The sequence below is a fragment of the Temnothorax longispinosus genome, chromosome 8, assembly GCF_030848805.1.
Source record: "Temnothorax longispinosus isolate EJ_2023e chromosome 8, Tlon_JGU_v1, whole genome shotgun sequence".
In the NCBI taxonomy this organism is placed as follows: Eukaryota; Metazoa; Arthropoda; class Insecta; order Hymenoptera; family Formicidae; genus Temnothorax; species Temnothorax longispinosus.
In genome coordinates this window covers 2,789,105-2,799,765 of record NC_092365.1, presented here as the reverse complement: position 1 = coordinate 2,799,765, position 10,661 = coordinate 2,789,105, and the positions used below count along the sequence as shown (strand labels likewise).

Here is a 10,661-nt window from a genome sequence, read left to right as displayed (position 1 = left end):
ACCTCTGCTACAATTATGCGTGTAATTCCGCAGAAAAAAATTACACTGAAACCGAAAGAAAACGACTCAACATTTTTCGCTTTAATTCCATCGCCGAGTACAAGAGAATCTGCCAGTACAAGTGCTGCTGTTGATCTCATCATGCCAAAGTCGAGAAAAGTCGTGGACAGGTCGCTTTTACGTTTGAAGAAACAGAAAATAAATTTGTATATCCCAAAGCAGTACGTATATTTCACCTCGTACGTTCAGCTATTTTGCTGTTTAAGTTTAAAAATGTTGCTATATATATATCCTGGGCTGCGTTCGAAAACTTCACTCGACTCGGGTGTACACCGGCGTCGTTTTGTCTTTGTTCAATTTTTAATAAGTAATTAACAAAGATAGAACGATGCAAGTTCGCACCCGAGTAAAGTTTTCGAACGCGGCCCTGACGATCCCTGAAGGCCATTGCACGTAACAAAGTTTTAGTCATAATTGTAAGGCCGTAAGAAAATAGACCAATCACACTCGATTATTCTTCGAGCTCAAGGAGAATAATCGACTGTGATTGGTCTATTTTCTTACGGCCTTACGATTATGACTAAAACTTTGTTACGTGCAATGGCCTTGACTTGATACGGTGTATCGTCGCCATTTTATTGGCCGCGTTCAGCAGACACAACTGTTGAGTTCGTCTTATCAACACTCTGCGTTGATTGGTTGGTTCTAAAAGTAAGAGCCAATCACGTTCGACTGCTACTGAGCGGCTTGGTCTGCTGAACGCGGCCATTGTAAGGTGACGGCCGAAGCCGGAAATCCGGCCGGTCTCACAGCTCTACAACTCTCGTGGGCAAAGTTCGCGATCTAGCAGTGGTATAGGAATTTGTGCGGCGCGCCGACTCTCGATAATTTCGTTTCGAACGTAATCGCGCGCTGCGCCCTTCATGGCCTTCATTCATCGTGTATGATCGGCGTAGTCAACGGCGTCGCGTCTCGCGTCACTTCGCCGTGTTTCCCGGCAAAGCAGCGTACGTCCGTCTTTACGAATGGACGCGCGGTATCGTCCGATACGTGACGCATCCGCGGCGCTTCGTCCCGTTGGAGTCTGAGATAACGACGACGTCGACCGGTCGACGACCGACCCAAGTAGCAGGTAGGGGAAACATGGCGACGCGAGCACGGCCTAACCTAGACGTCACCCGCGTACGAGAGCTCGACGGGCTGTTGATATCGGTTCATTCACGCATCTGTGATATACGTTTTCGCTCACTTTCCTGCACGTTTCGAGGATTACCCTCTCGGTGCACTGCTCGTCTTTAGCAGATAACATATTCTCCAAGATTCCTTGCGCTGTTTCGTATTCGTGTTCTTTTTCATAAAAGACATTAGTAAATAATATAACAAGAATGTGTATTGAGAGACGAATATTAATCTTATAGTCAATTACATTGTAAGATTTTTACTTTAAGCGATCTAAAAAAATGATAAAAAGCTGTATTTTATTATTAAAATTTATCTTGTGCATTTCTAGATATCCAAAGGCTAAGCCAAAAGTGATAATGGATTCCACGGATGGTCCATTATCTTCGGACGACGCTGCCGTTGCATCTCAGTCGGAAGCTGTGAGCATTTCCGAAGATAAAGATAATACTGAAAGCTGCATCGAAGAAGAAATAAAAGAATCTGATCAACCACAGTTTAATAAAGATATTACAGAGGTGCACGATGAAACGGATGAAGGGGAAACTACAATAGCTTGTGAGAAAGATGAAGATATTACAGAAGTGCGCGATGAAATGGAAAAAGAAGAAACTACAATAACCTGTGAGAAAGATGGAGATATTACAGAAGTGCGCGATGAAACGGAAAAAGAAGAAACTACAATAGTCTGTGAGAAAGATGAAGATATTACAGAAGTGCGCGATGAAACGGAAAAAGAAGAAACTACAATAGTCTGTGAGAAAGATGAAGATATTACAGAAGTGCATGATGAAACGGAAAAAGAAGACACTACAATAGCCTGTGAGGAAGATAAGGATATTACAGAAGTACATGATGAAACGGAAAAAGAAGACACTACAATAGCCTGTGAGGAAGATAAGGATATTACAGAAGTGCATGATGAAACGGAAAAAGAAGAAACTACAATAGCCTGTGAGAAAGACTCGACTGTATCAAATATAGAAGCGAATGATTCTGTTTTATGTTTAGAAACCATCGAAGGAGACAATAATGCCGAAGTTGAAATAGCATTGCCTGAGAACGACAGTAAGACTGTAACAATTGAAGAAAGTAATGCAGTTGAAAGTTCCTGCAAAGAAGATGCAGCGGTTCATGTAGATGCAGAAGCAACAGAGCTGGATATATCTAACTTGACGGAAAAGGGCGCAGCGGTTCACGTAGATGCGGGAGCAACGGAGCTAGATACATCTAATTTAACGGAAAAGGGCGACACAGAACATTCGTTGACTCTCGAAGATTCGTGTAAAGTTCCAGATGATAGTGACGGTGCGACTGTAAATGATGTCGCGAAATCCACCAACGACAATGTTACTGCGGACGACTCTGAAACGTCATCTAAAGAAAAAACTAAAGATTGTGATGTCCCAGATGAGTCGAGTAGTAACGCGGATGACGTGCAAATATCTCGGGGAGAAGCTGCGAAGAAGATGGATTCGGAATCTTCGGACAGTAATTTAGATAATCCCGAGAAGGATCTGTCCGAGAAGAACATTGAGCCCGAAAACACGGAGTTTATACAATTCTCTCATGACAAACAAGACGATTCCCAGATTGAGGGCCAGTCTATGGACGCGGAGGATCCGTTCGGCGGTGACAATCTTACGTCCGAAAACGTGGAACAGGCGGAAATCGACGGTCTTGCTGAAAACGAGCTCAGTTTTAAAAAGTTATACGAGCAAGGTGATAATTTGCAGGATGCGGTAAATGCTAGAAATAACGATTGTAATGAGAAGCTTAGCGTCGATTCAGCATTAAACGATCCGAAGGATGCCGACGTCGACAAAACCACGGACAATATTGCTGACACGTCGAGTAATGTACAACCTACCGTCGATTCTCTCGAAAATACCTCAATGGACATTGATCTTCCGGGTACTAGTACGTCAGAGGCAGAAACGGGAAATATGTTTTCCACAAAATCAGCCGGTGAACAAGATGAGCAGCCCAAGAAGAATATCGAAGAAATTACACCGATGGAAACGGATGAGGAGCAGACCGACGTATTGCCGGGACAAGATGACGAATTATGTATTATCCCAGACAGCATGAAAGTAATAATACCAAATAAATCAGGTAAAACGGTGGAAGGCGATCAAAGCGAATCTGCACTTGCCAATGATTCTAAATGCGAGGAAAAATCAGCGAAATGTAGCAAATCTAATTCCGAGCTTGAGAAGGATACTTCGCCAGATGAATCCAAATCGGCAACTACGGAAAATGAAAATAAAGGAGAAAGTGCCGTAAAGCAGAAGGTGACTGTTCCAGATGAGCTCAAGTCAACGACAGAAAACTCAATGCCAGCAACGGATGTTATTAATATCGATGACGAGTCGAAAAATTCTGAAGTTGAAGAGATTAGTAATAAAGATGTTTGTAAGCAGTGCGGCGAAGAACGAGCGTGCAAAATTCGGGTGAAACTCGGTACGGAACATTATTTTGTATGCTCGAAAACGTGTAAGGCATTATTTAAAGCAGCTCATCATAATAAAGCAATCGATATGCCGAGCCAAGGAGCCCACTCTAAACAAGAGAAGCGTTGTGCGAGTTGTTTATCAGTTATAGAACCAAATGACGAACGAAATCTTTCCTGGGAAACAATGGAATACTGCAACGATCAATGTTTGGGAAAGTTCCAACGGAAATACGGAAGTTTCTGCAAAAACTGTAGTGGTACAGTTCAAGCTGTGAGTTTAGGGAAATACTGCGTGAGATTCGGTTGTGACGTGAGGCAGTTTTGTTGTTCAACGTGTTTAGAGGAATTTAAAAAGGGTTTAAAAGTCTGCAGCTACTGTCAAAAAGACATAAGTTTTGGCACAGATGGCTTCCTTGCACCAGTCGGGGAGAAAGGACAGTTTAAAGACTTTTGTACCCAAGACTGTATGGAAAAATATTCGAAATTGAATTCTACCGTACCGCCGGCTACGGAAAAAAAGCCATGCAGCGTCTGTCAGGAGGTAAAAGACTAATTTTTCTGATCCTTATTCTTTAAATGTATTATGGATAATTTTTTAATATGAATTTTTTTTTTCTCATAGGAAAAGCTCGTACACTGCGAAGTTCAAATATACAATAGCACTCCGGTAGCTATATGCAGCGAACCCTGTTTCGCTGCATTTAAGTTTGTGAAACAAGTCAGACCTGAGCAGTGCTCTACCTGCAAGAAATTTTTTGAATTACCAAATAAGCAAAATTTCATTGTGTTTTATGAGAATGAGCCTCATACATTTTGTAACAAGACGTGCTTGAATATATTTATCATAACGAATAGGAAAATAGTTCCATGTAACTGGTGCAAAGTAAAGAAGTATAACTTTGATATGATCAAGAAGGAATTAAAAACGGGACAAACCCTGATGATGTGCAGCTTAAATTGTTTGACGCTGTATCAGGTATAATATTTTATTACTTAAAATAATATATATAACGACATGTGGAAGGTATAAAAATTTGTCATTTCTCTCGCAGGTTTCCATTAACGCAGTATCTGCAAAACGAATTAACTGTGATTTATGCAAGGAATATTCCCTAGCGCATTATCATCTCACAATGTCAGATGCAACGATACGTAATTTTTGTTCGTACAACTGCGTCATGAATTTCCAAGCACAATACACTAAGTCACCTATAACTATACCATCGAGCGACGATCCCGTGCCTACAAGTGGGCCCACGAAGACCATGTTACCACAGAGAAGTACGAATCAGCCTGTACCCAGCGAGATACAGAGTAAGAAGAAAACTATGCCGGTTATCTCTTCAGTAACGAGCCTAGCCTCGATAGGAAATGGACAAGCGAGTCCGACGTCGCAGCAAAGCAGTATGGTAATGCCTGCGAACGCGAATCAAACGAAGCAGATGGTCTACAAGCCACAAGTCATTACCAGACCGCCTAGTCCAGTAAAAGTGCACAACAAGATGACTCAGTGCAAGCCATTGGTGCATACGAAAGGAGTTTCTGTGCGTCCTCATCCTTGCACAAAGTGGACACAGACGACCGAAAAAGTTGAACAGGTGCTTGTACCTATACCAGTGCCAATTTACGTTCCGTTTCCAATGCATATGTATAGCATGCCTTTCCCAGTTCCAATGCCTTTTCCATTACCCATACCCGTTCCGCTGTTTATACCCACTACGAGAAATAGCGCTAAGGGAATTATGAAAGATATCAAGAAAATACAAGAGAAGATACCGGCCGATCCGTACGAAGCCGAACTCCTTATGATGGCCGAGATGGTAGCTACCGAAAAGAAGACTAACGACAGCGATTCGGACTCAGTGGACGATAGGTAAGTGAATTAATGTTGTTTACAAATCGCTTAAGTGACAAGTATCTTCAATGTTTAATAGCACCGTGTTGCCTTATTTCTGCACGATGTAAATAAATTTGAAATATAAGAAAATACATCAATACTTAAAATTAATATCAAGCTGATAATCCATTCGGCGATCAAAGATATAAAATTGGTTTGTTCTATGTTATACAAATCATGTTTATTTCTTAAAAATTTTATTTCTGTTTATCTCACGCACCAAAAGCATATATTTTTGTTTAGGGAAGGTGACACAGCTGATCAAGACAATTTACATAGTGATGGTTTCAGTCCGGAAGCGGTTGATACCAGTAACACGTTCGGAGATGACATGTTGCAAATGGCGTTAAAAATGGCCACGGAAGAATTAGACGAGCCGGCAGTCGATTTGGAAGCTGCCTTGACGCCGAACACGATTACAGCTACGCAGACACCGTCGCAACCAGAGAACACTTTAGACAACGACGGTATGTGATATAAAAATGATTTAACGCGATGTATATGTATTAATAATTATGATATGATATTGAACTGTACATTGACGCGCACCGAGAACCACGCTCCAGTCGTGCCGATCTCAATATCAAACCTCGCATCTTTGACCACTTATTTGCTACTAAGTATGGTCACAACAACTACTGGACGAACAATACTTCATGTCAATCTCACGCGTACGAGCTTACATCGGTGCCCCAAGAAGAGGAAGCGTTGCTACAAGGGTTCCATATAATCGCAAAAGACTAAACTACTTGCAAAAAGTTAAATTACTTCTAAAAATCGAATTTAATGTCGACTATTGTAATTTGAATTACTAACGATGAATCTTGTTATCGTATGTATTATCGTGGGAGTTAATTTAAATTTAACTTTGACCATTGTTGATCGGACTGTTCTAGCGCTTTATTTATCTTTTTCATTTATTATTATTCCAACGCTTCTAATGTGACCTCCAACGTTATATATTCTTTTGATGTATCATTATTTGACGTAAAAATTTTAAGCTCTAAAAAAAAGACCAAGTAAAATCGAAACATAAACCTATTAAATAAATAAATAAATTCATCCAACTTAAAAAAAAAAACATCTGTAATTTGCTCGAAAATTAGCCGTAACCATATACTTAGCTGTTGCTTTAGACGAGCGTTAATATCCTCTCTTTATTATTAATAAATATGTTAATCGTCCACTGTTAAAATTGAAATTATTCCTAACAATTCATACTTTTTTCAGTGCAATCGGACCGATTAATGGTTGCTTCTAGAGGAAGGAAACGTGTGATGCCATACAAGCCGCGCGCAACACCAACCAAACGAATGAGACGCGTCTCCGGTACAAATGACATGCCATTAATGCCACCACCGGAGTCACAGCCACCCCCGCAACCGCGCATTATGGAGCCGATGGAAAAACCTGACGCTAATATGGCGTTAAAATATACATTTGGCGTAAATGCGTGGAGGCAATGGGTTCGTAACTTCTTCCGTTTATATATACAACAAACGAGACGGAAATATTTACCATGGATAAATTTTAAAAATATATAGGTAATAGGAAAGAATGCCGAATTAGAAAAACAAATTACACCAATGAGGAAGATAAAGTTGTTCAAGACAGATCTCTTACAACTTACCGCGGACGAGTTAAATTATTCTCTATGCCTCTTTGCGAAGGAAGTAAGAAAACCGAATGGTGCGGAGTATGCTCCCGATACAATATATTATCTTTGCCTAGGTAAATCGACTTTTGCATGATATGAGAGTCAGTGATACAATTATTCAGATATGTCCTTCATATATACCTTTGTTTTAGTCTCAAATATTTTTTCATGAATTTGTTTCAGGAATACAGCAGTATCTATTTGAGAATAACAGGATCGATAACATATTCACGGATTCGTATTACGAGAAATTTACAGATTGCCTAAATGAAGTAGCGAAAAAGTTCTCCGTGCTGTACAACGACGCCCGTAAGTATGTCTTATCACTCGTTGTGATTGCAAACTTTATTCTCACCATTTTGTCTTTTCAAACGTCATATCATCTGTTTTACAGAATACATCGTGACCAGGGTGGAGGAGGAGCACTTATGGGAATGCAAACAATTAGGTGCCCATTCTCCGCATGTTCTGTTAAGCACGCTTATGTTCTTTAACACGAAACATTTCAATCTTGTGGTAAGTAAAAGTCCATTGAAATCGACTAATAAAAGTCATATAACTCGTTATCGTTAATATTTTATTTCAATACTAATAAATATGAGTGTTCATCAATGTCTTTTAGACGGTGGAGGAACATATGCAACTTTCCTTTTCTCACATTATGAAGCATTGGAAGCGCAATCCAGCAGCTCAACCCACGGCAGTAGCAGGGAAAATTCCTGGCTCAAGAAACGTCCTTCTGAGATTTTATCCGCCACAATCAGCTCTTGGTTAGTTAGATTAATCTATCTATATGTTGTACTGTTGTACACAATAAAAATTTTACACTGTCAACGCTAATTTATCGATATAAATTAATCTATTGGTTTTTTTAAGAAGCTAATTCAAGAAAAAAGAAAGTGTATGAACAACAAGAAAATGAGGAGAATCCATTGAGATGCCCTGTTAAGTTATACGAATTCTATTTGTCGAAATGGTATGTATACATGTTATGACTAAAACAAACATTAAATTTAATTTATTACGTCAGTTTTGATACTGTGTGTACTACTACTATCTTGCACTTGAAATATTTCAGCCCGGAAAGCGTTAAGACGCGAAATGACGTCTTCTATCTACTGCCAGAACGCAGCTGCGTACCAGACAGTCCGGTATGGTACTCGACATCGCCCCTCGCAAAGGAACAGCTCATCAAAATGTTACATCGTATTAAAATGGTTAAAGAAATTAATGTAGCTTTACTAACGAGTTAATTTCACCTATTGCAATGATCTCTTATGTCGTTAAGCCAATAATTAAAGAAAAGCAAAAGAAAGATTGATCTATTTTAACACTTTGACTGCCATCCGAAAATTTAAATTTGGCTTTGGGCTCAGCGATATTCCCCCCGACAATGCTGTATATTATAATTGTCGAAGAACTCTTGCGGATACGAATTACATTTTGTTCTTACAAAGTGTTGAAATAGTGCAGAAGAGTGGCTACTACAAAAATGAAACGATGCGATACAATATTGAATATAGAATTAGAGTTTTTCAGTTTCTATTGTATATTTTTCACTTCCCAATACAAAGAAACTTATTGATCATTAAAGTTTCTGAAATTGTGAAAAATAATACACATTATTTAAGCTTTATCTACGAAACACAAGTAACAACGCAGAAAATCCATTTATCTATTGTTGTTCTTATGTTTAATTCTATATATTTTTGTTAAAAAGAATTCAATAATTGTGAAATCCTAATCTTTTCTATAATGATTACAATTGTATGATAGCATGCTAATGGAAAGGATATCATTACAGAGATACAGAATTGTAACAAAAAAAAAACAAATATATTTATTTATTTCGTTCTATTTCCTTACATGGACTGAAAAATGCTGTACCCAATCAAAAGCTCATCCAGTTTTCTTTGGACGTGTGAACGCGCGCTTATGTTTTTGTCTACGTCTGGTAACTTCCATTTCATGTAATTTTGTATACACTTCATTAAATATTTCATTCTGATCCTCCTCGGGAATGGTTTCCCTAAATAAAAAGATGTAAATTAGAACGAATAATCTTAAAAACGTGAAGTATCAAAAGATGGTTTTGCTTTCTTACCGATATCTTTTCATCAGATCGTACTTCTCCCAGGGCTTTTCTGCAGCCTTGGCTTTTCTAATACGCTTTTCATTGAGTTCAAGCTCTGTTATACCTTTCAGCTCTTGACGTTCCCATTTCTCTAACCATGGACGAGGATTGAGCTCCACTTTGATCTCATTTACAGGTATCGGTGCACCGTCCGGCAAATATTCCGGTTCCATGTCGAAAGGGAAGGTACTGTATTCTGCCGGTGCATCTCGCAGGTATCTTAGATGTGGATCCAATCTTTTCTCAAGCCTAAATTATTTGTCGCAATTAGTACCATCGATACAAGAGAAACAATTCAAGACAATTTATGTAAAACAAAAACTATTTACTTGAGACACTCTATCTTCTGTATCGCAGGATCGTATAGCTCGTAAAGCACTTCGATTCCTTGATGATCAACCACGTTTCTCAGCAGGCACGTGGCTCTCAATCCCCATCCTGCTCTCTCGATGCATATGCCAACAAACTTGTTGACCTTTCCAGGAGCGTGTGGCTCAGAATAAGTCACAGCTAATATGGAACCGACATAGAATTCGGGTATCGCTATATGCGTGCGCCTTGCTAGCATATCCATGCGCTCCAGCTTTTCTCGGAGTGTGTTACGATACTTGGGGTCAGGGTCCGGTAGAAATTCTGGGTAAATGAATCGATATCTGTCTGGGATCGTTTTCTTCTGCTCAACGTTTCGTTCTGGTATCTTCTTGTTATTTTGCGCTTCTTGTATCGAATCTTGAGCGGCCGTGGAGTAATTTCCCCTAACTGCATGACCTGAAAAACAGACTTATGTAGTCTCGATAATTAAAAATTCTACATATATTTTAAGGAGACAATATCAAAATCTGCTCCGATATGAACAACCAGATAAAAGTGATGTTAATCTAATATAACCTACGTAGTACTTTCGCCGTTCGCAGACCGCCATAACCGCGAGAGAATATCCTCGAAATTACAACCATTGTTTTAATCTTCTATTATTATTCTTATTGAATTCATTTAAACATCAAACATGTATAAAACTTTCTCCGTGTAGAGAATTCAACTCGTAATCTCGTAAGCAAAGGGTGAAACCCGGTAACAGCACAGTATAACCTGTATAACCAATATGTTCAATTGTTCACTCAACTCTTTTTTTATGGTTTGCGCCGATCCGTACTGCGCATCGACATTGGCCGCGTTCAGCAGACACAACTGTTGAGTGTCGTCTTATCAACACTCTGCGTTGATTGGTTGGTTCTAAAAGTAAGAGCCAATCACGTTCGACTGCTACTCAGCGGCTTGGTCTGCTGAACGCGGCCATATTATCTTGACGGGGACCAATCAGAGGATTTCTGTATGTGCG

At 39.5% G+C, this 10,661-nt stretch overlaps 2 protein-coding genes across 6 annotated transcripts; one reads left to right on the top strand and one right to left on the bottom strand.

The window, feature by feature from the left end:
• Positions 1-860: 860 nt before the first annotated feature.
• On the top strand, positions 861-9,053 carry Woc (without children). Of its 5 annotated transcripts, none has more exons than XM_071785394.1 (12): positions 871-1,132; positions 1,511-4,175; positions 4,257-4,610; positions 4,687-5,507; positions 5,823-5,998; positions 6,762-6,997; positions 7,076-7,262; positions 7,372-7,497; positions 7,583-7,704; positions 7,811-7,958; positions 8,065-8,164; positions 8,267-9,053. In XM_071785394.1, exons 2-12 carry the CDS (start codon positions 1,539-1,541, stop codon positions 8,439-8,441), a joined length of 5,082 nt encoding a protein of 1,693 aa, XP_071641495.1. In that variant the 5' UTR covers positions 871-1,132; positions 1,511-1,538; the 3' UTR covers positions 8,442-9,053. The 5 variants fall into 5 exon arrangements, with proteins under 5 accessions (XP_071641496.1, XP_071641495.1, XP_071641494.1 ...); XM_071785393.1 differs by having other exon boundaries at positions 5,775-5,998; positions 8,068-8,164; XM_071785391.1 differs by having other exon boundaries at positions 5,775-5,998.
• On the bottom strand, positions 9,003-10,443 carry Mrpl19 (mitochondrial ribosomal protein L19). Its single transcript, XM_071785396.1, has 4 exons — positions 10,215-10,443; positions 9,652-10,090; positions 9,293-9,571; positions 9,003-9,217 (listed from the first exon to the last, which is right to left on the bottom strand). Exons 1-4 carry the CDS (start codon positions 10,276-10,278, stop codon positions 9,088-9,090), a joined length of 912 nt encoding a protein of 303 aa, XP_071641497.1. The 5' UTR covers positions 10,279-10,443; the 3' UTR covers positions 9,003-9,087.
• Positions 10,444-10,661: the final 218 nt, after the last annotated feature.